At 38.9% G+C, this 20,076-nt stretch overlaps 2 protein-coding genes across 2 annotated transcripts; both read left to right on the top strand.

Annotated features, from left to right (window-relative positions):
- Positions 1-8,484: 8,484 nt before the first annotated feature.
- On the top strand, positions 8,485-14,384 carry rundc1 (RUN domain containing 1). Its single transcript, XM_077212507.1, has 6 exons — positions 8,485-8,608; positions 8,716-9,127; positions 10,314-10,472; positions 10,596-10,794; positions 11,718-11,813; positions 11,902-14,384. Exons 2-6 carry the CDS (start codon positions 8,747-8,749, stop codon positions 12,771-12,773), a joined length of 1,707 nt encoding a protein of 568 aa, XP_077068622.1. The 5' UTR covers positions 8,485-8,608; positions 8,716-8,746; the 3' UTR covers positions 12,774-14,384.
- A 684-nt stretch (positions 14,385-15,068) lies between these two features.
- rpl27 (ribosomal protein L27) lies at positions 15,069-19,209 on the top strand. Its single transcript, XM_077212506.1, has 5 exons — positions 15,069-15,191; positions 15,782-15,864; positions 15,993-16,162; positions 18,682-18,792; positions 19,117-19,209. Exons 2-5 carry the CDS (start codon positions 15,784-15,786, stop codon positions 19,163-19,165), a joined length of 411 nt encoding a protein of 136 aa, XP_077068621.1. The 5' UTR covers positions 15,069-15,191; positions 15,782-15,783; the 3' UTR covers positions 19,166-19,209.
- Positions 19,210-20,076: the final 867 nt, after the last annotated feature.

Below are 20,076 nucleotides of genomic sequence, written 5' to 3'. Positions count from 1 at the left end.
CCAGTGACATGATGATAACACCAGTGACAATCAATAACACCACTAACATTTTTCTCAACATAAGATTTCATAAAAGCCTAAACAATTATATTAATAAAGACTTGTTACATTTTATTACTGTTTCAATATTGTACATACATAATATGGCTTTCCTTTTGACAGATATGGCGAAATTAAGTGCTGCTGAAGAGCAAAAACTCTACAGGCAGCGCAGGGACGCTGACCCAGACCGCAGAGCAGCCTACCTTAATCAGAAACACCAGACATATTTAAAGGATCTAGAGAGTAAAAAAAGAAAGAGAGTGAAGGATCTCACAGAAAGGGGAAAAAGACAGGAGCAAAGGAAATGGCGGGTCAGACAGGCAAAACACAGAGAGAGAATGAAAGCAGGAAAGACAGTGTTGACCCCCCCATCCACTCCAGACAGTCAACCCAGTACTGCAAGGTCAGAATTTAAGACAATGTGTCTGTAGGAAGACAAAAGTACTTATCCACTAGACTGCTTACACAGTAAGGAAACCAATATGTAATTTTGTAATTTGGGTGAACTATCCCTTGAAGTAGGCCTACACAATATTTGTCACATTGCACAGTAATTGATACTGTTTTAACAAGCTGCATAGTTTTGTGTATAGGCAGAAATAGAGTAAGATTTCATGGTTGCATTATGTTGCATGCATCTCACATTGTAAATCGAATACAAATTACATCTTTATGCTTTACAGACAACAAATCCAAGGGCGGAGAGTGCGCAGGAGAGAAATACAGATAAACCGAAGAAAATGTCAGGAGTTGCAAGAGAAGTTAGAAAAGCACAAAAGACTATACCACAATACAATAACATGGCAAAGACAAACATATATTCCATACAATATGTTCGTATCAGCACTGTTGGAAAAACAGATTTAGTTTGAGTTTAATGTTAGTGTTGGTAATGTTCTAGTGGACATGATTTATGTTTGTATGACAATGTTGTGTTATGTACATTTTAGTCAATGAGCTTCATCGTTCGGTCTTAATCCGCCCAATAATTATTTGTAATGTAAAATATCACTAATAAATTGATAAAAATTAGTTTGAAATAATCTTAAGTTATGTCATTGGTTTCACATTGCGTCACTGGTGTTACATTGCGTCACTGGTGTTACTGCATGGCATATTGGTGTTCTGGCATCAGAGTTGTCCAGTTTCTAGATTATGGTTTTTGTATCTACCTAACTGTTGCTGCATTCATTAGTAAGCATTTTAAGGATATGATCATTCAATTTTGATCACTTAACCTCAATTATTTCTAATGTTACAACAAAAAACACAATGGTAGAAATAAAAAATTGTCACACAATAGAACTTTACACATACCCGTTTAAAGTAAATTATTACTAATCAAGACAATTTCTTAATATTACATTAACTTTTTCTGTCTTTGATTATGTATGCAAATTAAATAGTCAAATTACATTCTGGAAAGCCTGAATTGTCATCTAAAATATAGGTAACACCAGTGACAAAAGGGCAGCACAACCATTTTTTAATGTAATATAGTAAAAATATAAAAATACATTAAGCTGTCATTTAAGTTGATTTATAATGTTAAGAGGTTAACTATTATCTTACTGTAAATTTTGGTATAAAAAAAAGAATTACATTTTTTAAAAGTTGTCTGTTCAAAAAGCCACCATTTTCATAGAATGACCCATTTATATGATTTTTTTTAAATGGTTGAAATATATAAAAATAAATTTTATTTAAGTTTTCTTCTGAATTTTATAAAAATATAGCTTAAATACAAATACGTAGATAAAAAGCCCATGTTATCTGTTGTAACCTTCATTCTCTGATGGAGAGAATGAGACGTTGTGTCGATGTGATGACACTAGGGGTCACACTTGGGAGCCCCAAACACCTGATACTTTAGAAAAGGCAAATGACAATTAGTGAGGGGAATTTGCATGCCACTCCGCTGGACATGCGTGTGTAAGTTGGTTTGCATCCACTCATTCAGGTTTATGCTGAGGAGCCAAGACAGTTCAGCCATTTCAGTGGGTAGTGTTGTGGCAGGAGGGACACGATGCCATCAGGGAACAGAGGTTACAATAACAACCAAGACATTCCCTATTCGGTCAGTCACTTCGGCATTGCGTCGATGAGATGACACATGGGGTCCCTGGGGAAAATGCCACAACCAGCTGAACCGCGCTACTAGGTTTGGGGTGCTGTACTCGTCTACGTCGTAATCTTTCCAATGCACCATGTAAGCCGTGTAGTCCTTCGTACCACACAGGGACAGAAAGGACAGTACTTGCAATGGAATTTTTTTTCGTTTTAGCCTTTTTTCACACAACTCACAGTTGTGCGGACCATTAGTCTGTCCTGGAAAAGTGGTCTTTTTCCTATGCAGAAAAAAGGACACTCACGAGACCACATCCATTGGGAGGTTAGATTGTGGAGAATACATCACGTTGACTTTCTTACTAGGAAGTACCACACATGGAAAAAAGCTCCTGTGGCAGGTCCTACTTAAAGAGGGAAGAGCACTACAGACACAGTGACTGGTGGCAGGGCAAAGCTCTGCCCAGGGGAAAACACAGGGCGCAAAATTTTTATAAAATGTTACTGTAACGAATGTATGTTGTCCCGGGAAAAAAGAGGTGGGAACTTTAATAATAAACCAAACACAAAATGAAAGTAAAAGCGGTAGCCCCTCCTGGACGACTGCCGCACACACATAAACAAAACAAAACATTAATAGTCCAGACCTGGTCCTCTCTCAGGGGTCGTTTGCTCTTTCTTTTATGCTTCTGTAGACTCCTCGTTGAGAAATACGATGAGGCTGGTGCAGCGCGCAGGTGATGCTCATTATCAATCACGCCAACAGCCTCGCTCCCTTCCCACATGCCTCTCGCCCTGCTTGCCAGTTATGTAAAAACTTTATCACAGGTTTAAAAAAGGTTATCACATCAGGCATAAAGGCGCATCTGAAGCTCTCAGTGTGGTCCAAGTAAACACGCAGGGCGTACACCAGACACAGCAATGATAAGGCTGCGTCTGCCTCGTCACAAGGGAGCGCTTGCAATTTCAACTAATGATCCCTAAAATAGAGTAGTGAGAACTTTTGGCATGAGCCCGGCCAGGGTCACAAGATCATGTGAGAATATGCCGGGCCGAACTCCAGGCAAGTTTTGCTGACAGACGAAGCCAGCCTTCTTGATGGAAGTGAGCGTGGTCATGAGGCCCGTCTTCAAAAGAGTCCTCAACTGACTTTAATAGTGTTTCCCATATTAAACAAGAGCTGTTAATTTTGAATGATGTGTCTAATATAGGGAACTGTGTTTAGCATTTTGCAAAAAGTTTGTTTTACAATTGCAAATTGAGTGTAAAGCATATAATGTGCTTACAATTTTGCAGACTTGGTATGAAGATAAGGTACATAAGTGAATGGTATTGCTAAGTGGGCCTCAAGTACCAATTTTAAGCAATTAAAAAAACTGTATAGGCCAATGAATGCTAAGCAGGGTTGAGCCTGGTCAGTACCTGGATGAGAAAACTAGACTTCCTGATAAAACTAGGTTGCTGCTGCTAGAGGTGTAAGTGAGGCCAGCAGGGGGTGAGTTCTGAGTAGGTCCTAACGCCCCAGCATAGTGATGTCTTGCCGCCACCTACTGGCGGTTTTAGTTTCATATTTAAAGTACCCTTTAATTAAAACGTCAAAATTAGAAATCATTTCATATTTAAATATTGATACTATACTGTCAAAGAGCACCGTCCTTCGGATGAGACGTTAAACCGAGGTCCTGATTCTCTGTGGTCATTAAAAACCCCATGGCACTTCTCGTAAAGAGTCACGGTGTAACCCTGGTGTCCTGGCCACATTCCCTCCAATAGCCCTTGCCAATCATGGCCTCCTAATAATCCCCATCCATTGAATTGGCTCTATCCCTCTCTCTTCACCTATAGCTGGTGAGTTGTGAGCGCACTGACGCCTTTGTACTGTGTGTGCCGTCGCATCATCCAAGTGGATGCTGCACACTGGTGGTGGTTGAGGAGAGACCCCAACGTGATCGTAAGGGGGCTTTGGGTGTACAGTAGGCCTAATACATATAAGCGCTATATAAATGCCTCATTTATTCATAGTAATATTAACAATAAATACCATAATTTTATATTTATAGTAGCCTAGTAGGCCTATGTATAGTAAATGCATGGTCATTTTTAGTGGTGGCGCATTGTGTATTGAAAAGCTTGTAATTACCATTGTGTATAGTTTACCTCGACACTATTCGAGCTAGGTTCACCACAGAGCCTCTGATGTTCACATATCATGATTATGTGCGCTTATTTCGATTTCAAATGAGACCAGTGACTTGCGCTGGTTATCGCTTCAATGGAGCGGCAAAAGCGTCAAACCAGTTGGTCAGCGATGTGCTGGAGACGGTCTGGCAGCCAGGGCTGGACTGGCCATCGGGCATACCGGGCATTTGCCCGGTGGGCCGACGTGCTTTTTGGGCCGATACAGATCATTCTTTAAAAAAAAAATTTAAAAAATTGTTTTTGTCTAAACAGCCCATAATAATACTCTTACATCGGCGGCCCATTCGTTTAGTTTTGCTTATTGGCGGCGCTGGGATCTTTGTGCCGGTGTAATGCATTGGACAAAAAAAGTCAGCGTAGTTTTTTTTTTTTTTTAACGGACCGGCCCAAGAAACACGTAGATCAGGGGCCCATTGGTTCTTTTTTTGATTGGCACTGGGCTGGTCCAATCACATATTTAAACTCCTCCCCCTTTGGGCTCTGAGCGCGCGTGCAGTGTCAGTGTGTATCTGTCAAAATAGTCAGAGATGGAGAAGAAACGCAAGGAATGTGCAGAGAAAAAGCCTGGAAAAAAGAAACGGGCCCTTCAAGTGTCCGATGAGGATATTGAGGAGGATCAGGAGAGAATGAGTGAGTGTAGAAAACTGTGGTAAGCAGAACTAGGCAACTTTCAGAACACTGAGGCGATGAGTGTAGGAAACCATTACCCAGTTACGCATTATTTACACATCGGCATAGTTGATGATTACGCATTTTACTAGAATTGTAATGAGACGCGTTTGTAAACCATGTTTTCCGCCAAAATAAAAGATCATGTGTTTATCTCTTTCAAGCATGGAAATTAGTACAAAACTAATTATGAAAGTTCATTTTATTTTTCAGTGCATTTGTTTTACAATTTATGGCTATTACTGTCATGGAATTAATATTATAACTATTATTATGTAGTAGTGTAATGCAGACAGATCACAGCTAAAAGAGTTTTGAGTTTTTCTTTGTTCAATTTGCACACTGATCTTGCGTTGGAGCTCTTAATTTTTTACTCTCAAAATGCACCAGATTGATGAATTTAACATTAAAAAGCACCATTTTTTCTTACGGGGGGGGGGGGGGGGGGGGGGGGGGGGGGGGACGCGGCGCTCCCCCGAACCCCCGTAAAGGGATAGAAGTCCACCCACCACAGATTTACCAAAAAACCTTTGTCAGACACTGGTATTGCTATGCCAATGCAGCTTATAGCTTGTTTTAGGATTCATCATTGTGGAGTAGTTCGATTGTATTTTACAATTAGTAGTTATTTCATCTATTAACTCTTACTCATTCCTACTCACTCATTAGGCTACATGGCATTAGTGGTTTTAATAGGAGTTAGTATATTCAGGGGCGTGAAAAGATCGGTTGTGTTTATGATTATATGTAGTGGGCCAGTCTGGGCCAAAATGCCCGGGCCGATTTTTAGTCCCAGTCCAGCCCTGCTGGCAGCTCACGCGCTGTGACTGCTGAATGTGCGTGCGGTTTAATCAGGTAGCTTCATTTCTTCCATTGGCTTTTGTTCTTTGTTTCCCAGGTGCTCCACTAAATAACAGCACTTAATTCTACTTTTGTGCATGTTCGTGCATGCAGGGTGGAGGCGGCCTGTCCAGCAGCGCTGCAAATTCTTGTCTTCATGGACAACGTGAACCTACAGGCTTTGGACAGAAGTCTCAGATGATTCCTGCAGGGAGCGGCGTTTGCAGTGCATCTGTGCCTGCAGAACGTCTGAGTATTCCATGGATGCCCCAACATCGAGGGTAGTGAGGGTGGAAGAACCCGTGAAGGGTGTTCTGGCAGTCTTTTCTGAAAGAGAAATTAAGTTCACCCGCAGGGGAACTGCCTAACTCATCCATGAACTTGAAACATCGAAAGTGTGTTTGGGAATGGAAGCCCTAAGAGGATTCAACCGGCGGAAATGCTTCGATTGAAGCCCCCAAATCGCCTCCTGAGCTTGTGGTCTTCTGCTTGACGGCGGAAGGAACAGGACAGGGAGCAACTGGAGTGACTTCCTCTAAGAAAAAAGAGAAAAAAAGTCACGAACGCAACGTTCCCACAGCCATGCTTGCTTATTCCCATAACATAATTGACCCTATTGACAACAGAGCCAGCTTTAATTTTTTTTAGCTTTAATTTGATTTAATTTGTATGCTGGTCACTTTTGAGGAACTTGACAAATTATATTTTTTAAAAGTAGGAATATTACTTCTTTCCTGTATTACATCATAAGTAGGCTACTGCTTGCCTGTACAACATTCTGGAATAATTAAAAGAAAGAAAGAAAGAAAGAAAGAAAGAAAGAAAAAAGAAAGAAAGAAAGAAAGAAAGAAAGAAACCAGCCTAAGCCTATTTGCTGGTCTCACCTATGGTCAACCAGAAGGCAGCAGGACACCCATATATGACACTGGAGAATTATTTATCAAATCTCCCTGGTCGGTGGTGCCATGTAATAAAAATCTCTGCCGGGACAGAAAAATCATAGGGTGTGTTTGTAATGCAGTCCAATCCACTGACACGTAGGGCGTTGCATTAAAACAAACAGAGAGAGAATTGAAGGAAGAGTAAATATGGACAGAAACGCTCAACAAACTGATTTAACCCTGTAAGACCCGTGGTTGTAAAATTACATCACTTTTAGCTCTTCCAAAAACACATCTGCATTTTTTTTTTTTGAAAGACCACATGTACATAGCCAATGGGTCCTATTGTTTAGCCTCGCAATGCCATTGGATAGTAAATGTGTATATAGGTCTTCCCACAAGGCCATGAACTCATACAACCTGCAAACTTTCCTGGAAGCGCATCTCCTTGTTATATTGTACTGGATATCTCAACTTTGAAGTAAGTAAAACCCCAGAAATATATATATATATATATTTTGTGATTGTTAGAATGTCTAGTTCATGTAAATACTTGGTTATTGCAGAATGCATGCATCAAATTAGATTTCTAGCTTGTTATGTTTTTGTTGTAATTTTACAACGTTGGGATAGAATAGTCAAGTGCACCTTGCACATTACATGGAGGCATTGCACTTCTCAAATGTACACATATAGGAGAAATACTTACAGAAATATAATGTATTTGATGATTCACAATTTCTAAATGTGTTATTTGTTATAATTTTCAGGTTTAGATCTGATTTGAATCATTCTAAATTAATACATTATTTCTGGTCGCAGTGTTTTAAGTCCTTTCAGTATTTGAAATTGTTCCTGTATGTTATAGCAGTAAAATATAGTTAACTGTTTTTTTTTTATCTTTGTTTGTTTGCCCAAATAGCTGCTTGTTGCAAGGCAGACACTGTTTGTGGGATGCTTTGGAGGATGGTTATTCAAGGACAGGTGTGGATGTTCAGACATATTAGGGTTGTTAGGGTTGCAATGTTCTGGAATGTGGGGATGTAAGAGTTCCATGGGTTTGTATATTCTTTTAGAATTGTGTGACTTCAGTGGAATGTATCACAAAAATAGTATTCATTTACATTTAAATTATTTATACTTGAACAAACTCTAACTCTTACAACTATTATTTTTTATTTCAGAATGAGAGGACACTGCAAAAAAGGATATTCGAATACGCTCTGCAGGAAGTGCAATCTCCGTCTCTGCTTTTCAGTGGAAAGGAACTGCTTTTGGGACTACCATTGCAAGGAACACTGGACACTGTTTCTTTGACAGTTTTTAATCTGTTTTGTATTTAATATTTATATGTAATAAATTCTAATTCATAAAAATATGATAGAAATTAGAAACCATAAAATTATGGTGCTATGTAAGAAATCCACACTTCAAATGAACCCTTCGTTGCTCTGTATATTTGTTATACACGCACGTCCAGCGGAGTGGCATGCAAATTCCCCTCACTAATTGTCATTTGCCCTTTTTGTTCTGAGAGTGAGTGCAAATGCTGAAATTCTTCTCCCAAATAGGCCCAACGTTGCAATATTACAACATTTCCTTAAAAACGTACTAAAACATATATATATATTTTTTAAAAATCCTTCATAATTTGCATCAGAGGCCTCCTACAACAACATCTGACAGGTGAAACAATTTTTTTTTCTTTTTTTTCTACATTTGGGTCTTACAGGGTTAATTGTGCGTTTCGCTGACGTCATTACGCGCTGACGTGAACATCCTGCCCACACATTCGTTGATACATAGAACATATTGATAGAACGGTACGTCTGTTGGAACTCTGGTGCTTTGGTTCCATATTACAGCAAGATCTTAGTCGTTTCGATTACGTTGCAATGTTTTCTGTAGACGTAAGTATTACACCGCGCTGCACCTGCTGATGATAGTCGCTATATTTTGAATTCACATTAAAAAACTGGGCATCAATTAAGTTGATCGAAGTTGTTTTGTGTACAAGGGCAGCCAGGCTGTCTTCAACTGTCAATCAGATGTCGACGGAGGATCTGTCCACTTCCGACAGCGAAGCTGCCTTCGCTGGAGCCGGGGAGCGCTGGGCGCCCGTGGGAGCCGTGGCCAGCCCGGAGGATGAGCAGTGGAAGAGGAGCACGCAGGCTGGTTCCGTGTTGTCCAGCGATGCAGACATGGTAGTCAGGGTGCGGAAGCTAGAGGATGAACAGGAGCAGCTGAATTCATCGCTCCTCGCGTTAACGTCTCACTTCGCTCAAGTGCAGTTTCGACTGAAACAGATCGTCCACGCGCAGGGCGACGAGAAAGAGCGGATGCTCCTGGAGCTGGAGGACTTTGCTTTTAAAGGATGCCCTCATGTCATCGGGTGCAGAGCACAGGATGCTCAGATGCTGGAAAACTCTGTGAGTTTCATTGTTTACTGTCGTATTGGATCCGATCTCTATCATGCAGGGGGAAAACGCAGACATTAAACCAGCCTAAGCTAGTTAGCTGGTCTCTCGCTGGGGTCAGACTAGTCTTTTGAAAAGGGTGAGTAGCTGGTCAGGCGGTCCATAGTCTTTGGGCAGAAGGACCAGCTGGCAATCCAGTTAAAGCTTGGCTAGGCTGGGAGTCCAGCTTGCTGAAGTCAGCTAAGACCTGCTGTTTTGGGGATTTAAACCAGCTTGGCCAAGCTGGAAGCTGCTAAGTTCAGCATTGTTATTTATTTATTTACTCTGTACTTGGACTCCAGTTTGAAAACCCCTAATAGACAGTGTCATCAGTTTTGTTTTGTTTTAAATAGGCCTGCTTCAGTACTCCTCAGTAGCTCCTAACAATATTCACCTGTGATACACACACCAACAACAAGACAAACCCCCACCCACACATAATCAGCCTATACAAAGTCCCTGTGCTTGCCCTCGGGAATCAGCATTCAATTTGTCTGCATCTCTTTTGTTAAAAAGGTTGTTTTTTGTGCCATTCAGCATCTTATCAACACGCCCTTTAAAATAATCAGCACTGTATTGTGATAAAAATCACAGTAAACACTGGTCAAGGAACATTTAAAAGTCACTCTTTCCCTGTATTTTTTTCCCTTTTCCTTCTCATATGCTGGAGTATCTTGTTACTGCCATTAAAATGCCTTCCTTTCTCCTTATTTCCTCTGCACACTTTGCTTGCAGGATGAATTGGTGAGTACTATAGCATGAGCATGACCCTTGTGCGGTCTTTTCTTTAAACCTTAGTGTTTATTTGAAGTATTTCTTATTTGAAACAATTCATACTTAGTTTGGTTTTGTTCTCTCTTTTTCTTTTTTGTAATAATCAGTAACATTTTGTACCTTAGAGCCTATTCAATGTAGACATTTACAGGATTATGGTTAAACTAAAGCCATGTTGTGTGTAAAGCTATGTATAGTATCTATTCTGAATTGCATAGCATGTCAGGATAAGCAAAGCTAAGCCAAATGTAGCGAACCAAAAGCTCATTATCCTTAAACAGAGCATATGCAAATATCTTCAGCTAGCTACAATGTAAACATTATGGTTATTTTAAGGTTGACTTTAGGTTTTTTTAAGTTGTGTTTATGCTTTTATAATCTGCAGAGTGAAAGGGAGAAGAGAGAGCGCTTGGAAGCTCAGAGAAAGAAGCAGAAGGAACTGATTTTCCAGTTGAAGACCCAACTCGACGACCTGGAACGCTTCGCCTACCAAGAGGGCAGCTATGACTCACTGCCTCAGTCGGTCGTCATGGAGAGGCAGAGGGTATGACTATAAAACTCTCTCATACTGTTGACATCATTCTGAAAGTCATTTGAAGATGTGAGTAATTACACTTAAACCATTGTTGGGCCATTTTATTTAGCGTCTGTTCACTTAACACTGTAGGTGATCATTGATGAGCTAATAAAGAAGCTGGATGTGAATCTGAATGAAGACATTGGGAACCTCACACCAGAGGAGCTCCGACAGAGAGTGGACTCCGCCATAGCTCAGATAGTCAACCCAGCTCGAGTCAAAGAGCAACTGGTTGAGCAGCTCAAGACCCAAATCAGAGACCTGGAGATGTTCATTAACTTCATACAGGGTGAGGACGTCTGCTTTGGGCTAATGATGTGATGCTTATTTTTTTCTTAATTTATTCTTTTTTTTATACTGTATGTACAGTGACCTAAATATACTTCTTCTTCTTTGATAAGCATTTTTTTGTGTGAGGAAGTAGGGTAAACAATTATAAAACAGAACTGATATCATTAAGAGAATATCCTTCAAAGTCATGTGGTGCGACCAACATGCAGAAAAAAAACAACTGCAAGTAATATCATAGAGAAGTAATTAATTTGCTTGATGGTTGCACCCCATGACATGTTTAGAGTCACTAAATTTAAACATTTCTTGAAAATGGTATAAAAGTTTTAATATTTTTTTATTTGATTTATTAGGGACTTTCTCATACACTACTGTTTAAAATATTGGGGTGGGTAAGAATTTTTATTGTTTTAAAAAATGTTGTATGCTCAGCAAGGATCATTTGTTTGATTAAAAATACAGTAAAAAACAGCATATTACAGTTAAAAATAAAAGGTTTCTGTTTTAATATATTTTAAAATGTAATTTATTCCTGTGATGACAGCTTAATTTTCAGCATAAATACTTCAGTCTTCATTGTCACATAACCCTTCAGAAATCATTCTAATATGATGATTTGCTGATCAAGAAACATTTCTTATCAATCAATGTTGAAGACAATGTTGAAATTTTTGTGGAAACGTGATCATTTTTTCCAGGTTTCTCTGATGAATAGAAAGCTCAAATGGACAGCATTTATTTAAAATTTGAAATCTTACTAATCCTAAACATTTGAATGGTAGTGTATCTTATTGACTCTTATGCCACTATTTGCATTTTCCTGTGCATAAATTCTGACCATTGTTACCTTTGAGTTTGACATGCCTATGTAGAGTAAAATAAATACATTTAGATTCACTGTCCTGATCATGCTCCTCACAGATGAAGTGGGGAACCCTCTGTTAAATGATGGTGTGAAGAGCCAGCAGGCCCAAGCAGCCGGACCAAACACTGGAGCCACTGGAGGCATGAAGCGAGGTAATTATACTTCACTTTTTAATACCATTTTATTAGATTTTAAAGCTAAGGCGTGTAACTTTAAATCCCTTTTTTCCCCCATCCAAAGTGGACCCCGAACAAGCCCAGAGGATGCGGGAAACCGGGCTTCAGCTCATCCAAAAAGCCTTAGCGGTTCTGCAGATCTTTGCTCTGAGCCAGTTCGGATGCGCTGCAGGCCACGTGCCCCAGAACATGTGGTCTCAGGGTGCGGAAGCTCAAGATTACAGCCCCTTGCTGCAGAAACTCGAAGGAGCAGTGGAGTGTGTGCGTTTGCAAGCCTCCCGCCAGCAGCCCAGCTCTCAGGAGGAACATGTGGTCAGCCACTCCGCCTGCATGACGCCGGAAGGACCTCGGGACGAACTCACCGCTTTGGTGCGTAAAGAGCTAGCCTTTGCGCTCCGGGACCTGCTGGCCCACGGATTATATGCTCCTTCTCAGGGCATGAGCCTGGTCCTTGCCCCCATTTCCTGCCTGCTGCCCTTTAGCTCTTCTCCTCAGTCCCTGCATCCTTGGGAACTTTTTGTCAAGTACTACCATTCCAAAAACGGCCAGGCGTTCGTGGAATCACCTGCCCGACAGCTCTCGCAATCCTTCAGTTTGCCCGTAGGGGGTGGTCCCGTGACCGTCACACCCAAGCAGTCTCTGTTATGGGCCATCCATACAGTTCTTAAAGAGCACGGACGATTCAAACGTAGCGCAGACTCTGAGTTTAAGGCCTTAGTGTGCATGGCTCTCAATGAGCAGAGGCTTGTGTCATGGTTTAACCTGCTGTGTAAGTCTGGGACGCTCATACACTCACACTACCAGCCCTGGAGCTACATGGCCCAGACAGGCTTTGAAGGTGCCCTGCGAATCCTGGGCCGCCTCAGCCATCTCAAATTCAGCCTTCCTGTAGACTTGGCTGTCAGGCAGCTGAAAAATATCAAAGATGCTTTCTAAGCAGATATATATTTGGTCATTTTGGGCAAGATTTACCCTCATAATCTTAAAATTATGATAAAAAACATATTCTGTAATACTATTTCTCTTTATTCAGAAGTTCAAATCATATTCCCAGAACAACAAGTACACTGGAATTAAAAAATGGAGGTGAAGCAACTCGTGCACTTTTTTTGAGACACTGTGTTACTGTTGGCTCGAATGCGTCCAGTCTCCTGTAAACTGAAGAGGGTGATTATGTAGGCAGGTTTTAATATCGGTCACAACTCAAAGGAAATGTGCTCAGTTTAGTGACCCTGAGCATGTGACTGCCTCCACATAACCTTTGAGGGGGTTTGTTGTGTGTAGCTTTTACCAAAATCAACCACATTATATAGAAGGATTTATTACTTGAACTCTTTTCAAGGGCCATTGCAAATGTTTGAGATGCACTACCACTGTGTGTGTGTGTGTGTGTGTGTGTGTGTGTGTGTGTGTGTGTGTGTGTTTGTGTGTATATATATATATAAAACATATACTACATATATACACTACGTATATATAACATACACTACAAAAATACATACACACACACACACACACACACACACATATATATATAGTACATACTGATAGTTGCAAATTAGTAACTTAATGGTTTAAATAATTTTTTGTTACAAACTTTATGTAGCTAAATGCACTCATTTCCTGAGCTTGTACTTCATTACTGCACAGACAAATCATAAGATGTTTTTCTTTTAAAACTGGTTTCCATTTGCATTATATTTTCATTATATTTTAAACACTGGGACAGTGCATATCATATCTGTTTCATTGCTGCTCTGTGTTCTTATGGCTTTCTGAGGAGACCATGCATGCAATCAACACACTCAGATCATTCTGAAAAGACGAAGAGATGCTCATTGGTGTTTGTAAATCACTGGATTCTACTCTCCACAAACTTGCTCATTTCAGCCAGTTGACACTGTAAAACTGATTGTAGAAAACTGATTCTTGTGGTAGTGCTGCTTGTTCGCTGCTATAGGAGGAAGTGCATCAAACAAATTCGCTGAATTTGAAACTGATATGTTGTCTGAATTATTTATGGTCTGTTATTCTATGCCAGTGTTCAGATGCTCTGCTTGAATACCTGTTTCCATGTCTTGTCAATTCTTCTTTACTGCTCTGAAATATTGAATGTACTACAATCATTGAAATTTTATCCTGCTACTGTACTCATTCAGATTCTAGATTCCACGTTCTTTAAACCCGCCGAAATCCAGATTTACTGAAACCATCATGCAGTAAGAAGGGACTGTTTGTTACATTTACTGTAAATTGATTTGGAATTCAAAACCATTAGAATATGGAGGAATGGTTGTGATGCATTTATTAGCTCTGTTTAATTAGTCCTTTTTATTTAATGTAGTCTCCCCAACCTGAATATATGATTGGCCTATTTTTTTTTTTTTTTTCCCATCATTATACTTATTTCAGAAATGATTGCTATCTTTGTCCCTGTACTTAAACCTAAATAGTCTTTCAGTAATTTAAAATAAATTTTACATGTAATGATGGTGTCATGGATTAGATAATGATTTCATGGATTAAATGTTCTTTGAATCTGGTGCAGTCACATTCTTTTCAATTCTTACTTTCTTCTCATAAAAAATAATAGTAATTGAATTAATATAATTTAATTAATAAATAAATGGTTTCCCAAGTAGATTTGGTCTATTACTAATAGTTTTATTTAATCTCATACATATTTATAACTGATTTCTAAAAGGATGTAAAATCAAACAAAATAATAATAATATCTCCAGGTATTTTAATATCACCCAGGGTTGGTTGTTAGAACTGACAATGGCCTTGGCAGTTTCTGAATTTGAATTGGGTAGTAAGATGAAGAACTGTGTGTTGGTTGTAAAATTGATGAATTCGAATTAAAATAGAATGAAATAAGAAATTTATTCAGTGTAGTTTTTAATACATTCTATTTTCCATTATGAATAACCACATTATCATAAACGTTTGAGGTATTTCCACAAACATTAGATATAAATATAAAATAATACAATAATTATAATTTTTCATATAACAAATTTAACATATTATGCATTTAATGAATGCACCATTATGTATTTTTATTCGTGGAATTGAAACAGAATCAACATTGAATTTAATTTCACACATGTGAATTAAAAGGATGGCATTTCCTATTTTTGTCCAAACTTGAGTAGATCGCATATCCCAAACTTTATGTGCAGCTGTATTTATTCAACATTTATTCTGTTTTACTCGGACGGTGAAAGACTTTTACTCAAGTAGACTTTTCTGACTCAATCGACGGAAATACGTCACTTGCCGCGGGTGTCAAGGGTCACGATCGCGCTTACTACTTCCTTTCCTGTTGTCTTCGGCCATAGAGCACCATCAGTAAGTTTTATTCACGAGAAATAATCCGTGAACATCGACAAAGATATAAAACCTATGGAGGTTTCTTTCATGTCACCTAGAGAGAGAATATCCCCATTGCTTATTTGAAGTGTTTATTGTCTGAATATTACGTTAAGACTCGGAGATGATGGGTTTAATAGTCACTCCGTCTCTGCCTCCTCCTAACATGATAGCATTCCTGGCCGTGCTGAGGCACTGGCGGCAGCATTTGTTCATAATAGCTCGTGTGCAGTATACAAATGAATATGTGAAGATTAAATTGTTCCATTATAAAAATGGTTAAGATATGTGTTTAAACTCTGGTTTTAAAATAGCTGTACAATTACCAGTTAGCATAGTGCTGTAAGCTGTCATATCTAGACTTTTAAATGTGCTGCCCCGAAGATACAAGTTACAGTTATAGCCTAATTTTAACAATGACTTAACTATGATAACTGTTACGTAATAATTTAGCCCATTATAACGGTTTTGTCGATGTAAGCAGCTTGTGTTGTGCTAACGTTACATGGTGTCATGTATTCTGGTTTTGCTTTTAGTGCTAATGTTACATTCATACCCCTGTTTTTCAGAGATGGGCAAGTTTATGAAACCTGGCAAGGTGGTGATGGTCCTGGCTGGACGTTATGCCGGACGCAAGGCTGTGATTGTCAAGGTACTTCCATTTAACATCTCTCCATCTCAAGGGAAAGATGGCCTTCGGGGTAGCATTTGTATAGAATCATTACATCTTGATGATTCTTTATATTGACAGAGTTGTGCTCTTCTTATTCCTCCTCTCAGAACATTGATGATGGCACCACAGACCGTCCTTACAGCCACGCTCTGGTCGCAGGCATCGACCGTTATCCTCGTAAAGTCACAGCAACCATGGGCAAGAAGAAAGTTGCCAAAAGGTCCAAGATCAAGGCCTTTGTGAAGGTGTTCAATTACAACCACCTCATGCCAACCAGGTATGTACATCCTGTGAAAAGTGTGCAATAACAGTGCAGATTCAGAGGAATGCTTGCTCTCATACGAGTCAAGTCTCTCTTCGTTCTTATACTCACCAGGGCTGTATATATTTAATCAAAAGTACAATAAAAAACAGTAATACTGTAATATAATCTAAGTTATGCCGATTTGCTGCTCAAGAAACATTTATCAGTGTCGGAAAGTCATGCTCTTTGTTATTTTGAAAACCATGATGATTTTGTTTTTCAAGATAAAAAAAGAAAGTTTAAAAGAAAAGTGTTTCTTTGAATTAAAAGCCTTTTGTAATAAATTTCTTTACGGTCACTTTTTATCAATTTAATGTGCTACTAACCACAAAGTTGAGCGGCAGTCTATATAGATGCAACTTCATGATGAATGATTGAGGTTGAAGTATGGTTTTAGTTGCGATTTGTCTAGTTGGATGACTATTTCTGATCCAAGTGCTCCTTGCTGACCATCACATATGAATCAGCAGGTATTCAGCACTCGTCAATCTTTGTGTAAACTACTCGACGCATCAAAGAGGCTCACCGACACCAGACAAATATCTAGCATGTTAAATATTTGGAGCTGTCGGCCGACGACATTTTGTGGTGGCAAGTGTCTACAGCCAATGAGAGAGCAAGGCATGGGTTGAGGTCATCAAAAACGGCAGAAGCAACATGCCAAACCACAACACGAGCAGGCAGCTATTTTTTCTTTATAAACATGTTTTACTCTTGTCATTTCTCTCTCCACTTCTCGTTTGTTTTCGTAACAAAGCGTGGTTTGGGGACCGAATAGTCGTTGAGTGACAGTTGTCTGCTCGTGTAGTTTGTGCCCCCTGTTGCTTTCCATTTACGTGTCATGTAGTGCGGCACAGCGAAGTGATCTGCCGACGTTTAAAGTCGTGTAGTCTTAATTAGGCATTAGTTTGCAGGGCTTAAAAACAAAAAAATTAAATTGGTTCTCTCAGAGCAGAATCAGTTTTTTAACGTTTCTGTTTTGCGTTCCTTCTGTAACATTATCGTTCTGCAAATGGTTTGATTAGGAAAAATACGGGGGTTAATAACGTTACATGTTAAAAAAATAATAATTTTGCTTATACTTCATACCAGAGCTTGAATTGAACTTAATACTAAGAACTTATGACTGAACCTCGTAACTTAAGTGGATCCTCAAATGGCAAAACCTCATACAGAAGTTCCACCCACCTCAATCCTGAATCAAGTCTTGCATGCATTTTGGAGACGGTCTTTGCTTGTTTGCAGTGCAAGGCTAAATAAAAAAAACTTTTATTTGAAAAAGTACAGCGTTTTCTTTATTCGAAACATTGGTATTTTTAGTCTAGTCATAGCCAATACCGCCTGTGCGAAACACTTCATCTTTTGTATCACAAGCTTTTTGCCAAATATTAAATGACAGTAAAAGATGAGTGCCCATTTAGCTCCAATATCCTTTGTAACCTGTAAGTTGATAACTTGATGCAATGCACTTACTGCCTCAGATGTGACCGTAACAGTGATGTACAGAACACAAATCTCTCCGACATTTGCTAGGGAATAACCTCGTAACTACATTTGAGCTTGATTTTGGGAAAATGTTAATACAATGACACTATAATGACACGCACAAGTGTCTGACCAATGAATATATGTAAATCCCAATACTAACTTTGACAACAAGGTGATTAACAATTAAAAAAAAATTACTGAATAATAGCTGTTCTACACTAACCTGCAATTTTAGCTGGTTTCAAAACACAAATCACTGGGTATAGCATGGCATGGTTAACATGTCCTCGGATAAACTCCTGCGATCTAACAGCTAATGCTAGCACATTGCTTCGTGACTTGCATAGGATGACTTGACAACTGATCATGGGCATTTCACTCGTGTTGGATGTGGCAATGTCATGTTTGCATAGGCTGTATTATTTGAATTCATGATTGGGTGACTGCCAAATAAAAATATTAAACGGAACGATAAAATAACGTTATTAACCGATTATTGGTCATTTCAAATAAGTGTTTCTGTTCAGAACGTTTAAACTTGATACGTTTTTGTTTGTTCCTTCCTGTTAATTTCAGGTTTTTGGTTTTTTCTTTGAACCGGTTCGTAGCCCTGTTACGGGGTTTACATATATTATGAATGTTTTTAAATGTATGGTTTCATTTGACCACTTTAAAAACAGTGTTACAGTTGCAACAAGAATATGAGAGCATATCAGTGAATTGAAATCACTTCGGCTCTACATGCACACTCAATTTCCTCTTGAAGCCAAAGTGTTTAAACCAGAAACGGTTTTATGTCTTAATTTGCCTTTTTAGTTATGAGTTAAAGTTGTTTGGCGTCTCTGGGTGTGCTCTGATGTTCAGAGTTTTTTGTCACAGCATGTTTTGTCTCTGGGTCTTGACTGGCACATTGTTTTTTCCCTGTCTAAGGAATGCTGACTATAACAAGGCATATTTTAATTGTGTACATTTTTTCGTCTAATCAATGCATCATCTCTCCTTAGATACTCTGTTGACATTCCTCTGGACAAAACTGTTGTCAACAAGGATGTTTTCAGGGATCCTGCTCTGAAGCGCAAAGCCAGGAGAGAAGCCAAGGTTAAGTTTGAGGAGAGGTATGTGTTTGTCAACAGATCCACTTTTAAATTAAATTAGATTTTGTTTGATCTTTAATGCTTACATGTTACATAAAGGATTATAGTGTAGTGCACATAATTGGCTTCCTTAATTTTATCCAGAAAAAAGACTGTGGCAGAATTTGACTTGTAGTGTTGTCAAGTATTCGAAAGCCTGATAACTCTAGCTTCTGTTCAGAATGCTGACTGTAGAAACATTCTGATCTTGTGTACTAGACGTAATATTTGCTTTGCTACTATCAATATATGCATGTATTGTCTTACATGTGGTGATGGTGATGCAATGAATGTTTTCTTTTACAGGTACAAGACGGGCAAGAACAAATGGTTCTTCCAGAAACTCCGATTCTAATCTTTCCTTGGTTTCACAAATAAATCTGTAAAAATCCCAGAAAATGTTCCTTGCCTTATTTCTTTTGACTTTGGTTGCTTATCACTTTGTTGTATTATGAGTCATGATCACTTTCAGAAGAGAATTACATACATTGTCTGAAGTTTATAATCTCATAATCAAAACAGAATGAAGCAATTTCTTCAAGGTTGTTATTGGTTATCTGTCTAATTTGACATTGATGTAAGCATTGCAAGGGTGTCATCATTCAGAGTTTTACATCACACCAGATGTTTGTAAACAATATAAAACTGTATTAACACACTGGATAAATAGCCGAGTGGAAATGCAGACCCATATGGTTAGTTTCCATAACTTCTTTTAACACCGCAACTTTTGTCTAGTTGGACAATAGAAACAAAGTGCATCACAGTTGTGACCATATCCACCTTGTGACATGGCCACAAAAATGGATGACCTCACCTGTTCATGCTGTATTTGATGAACTGCAGAATCTGACACTTTAATTTCAACTGCGGAGCGAGATTGCTCTAAAATCAAGACTAGCTTACAGTTTTAATTGGCTCATTGCATGCTGGTGTGAGGGAAGTGGTCTCTTAAGGACTTGAGAGTTGAACCTTTTAATAAACCTCTTGAGGTTGTGAAGCTGAAAGCAAGGCTTTGTGTTTCTAATCTGCATATCTTACTGGGTCTTAATGGATGTCTGATATTGTATATGAAAGTGAACTTGAATACAGTTATGAGTGATGATGGTAAAACTTTTATCTCTACATGTTCACAAACCTCACATAGAGCATAATCATGGAGCTGAAATGTAACATTTTTTTACTGCTCTAAACTTTGACAATTTTCTGCAAGTAAAATTAATTTCATGTCAAATTTTCTAGGTCTGAAAACATTTCAAAATTGTT

The sequence above is a fragment of the Siphateles boraxobius genome, unplaced genomic scaffold, assembly GCF_051911475.1.
Source record: "Siphateles boraxobius isolate OS27281-9 unplaced genomic scaffold, OSU_SipBor_1 66, whole genome shotgun sequence".
Lineage (NCBI taxonomy): Eukaryota > Metazoa > Chordata > Actinopteri > Cypriniformes > Leuciscidae > Siphateles > Siphateles boraxobius.
Note: the sequence above shows the minus strand (reverse complement) of the source record. Positions and strands in the feature narration are given on the sequence as shown.

Bases quoted from the DNA above. Each gene is read 5' to 3' on its own strand.
- rundc1 (XM_077212507.1), top strand. From the start codon at position 8,747: ATGTCGACGGAGGATCTGTCCACTTCCGACAGCGAAGCTGCCTTCGCT. The intron at 10,473-10,595 runs GTATGACTATAA...TTAACACTGTAG, and splicing joins TCGTCATGGAGAGGCAGAGG to GTGATCATTGATGAGCTAAT. The intron at 11,814-11,901 runs GTAATTATACTT...CCCCATCCAAAG, and splicing joins CACTGGAGGCATGAAGCGAG to TGGACCCCGAACAAGCCCAG.
- rpl27 (XM_077212506.1), top strand. From the start codon at position 15,784: ATGGGCAAGTTTATGAAACCTGGCAAGGTGGTGATGGTCCTGGCTGGA. The intron at 16,163-18,681 runs GTATGTACATCC...ATCTCTCCTTAG, and splicing joins AACCACCTCATGCCAACCAG to ATACTCTGTTGACATTCCTC. The intron at 18,793-19,116 runs GTATGTGTTTGT...TTTCTTTTACAG, and splicing joins AAGGTTAAGTTTGAGGAGAG to GTACAAGACGGGCAAGAACA.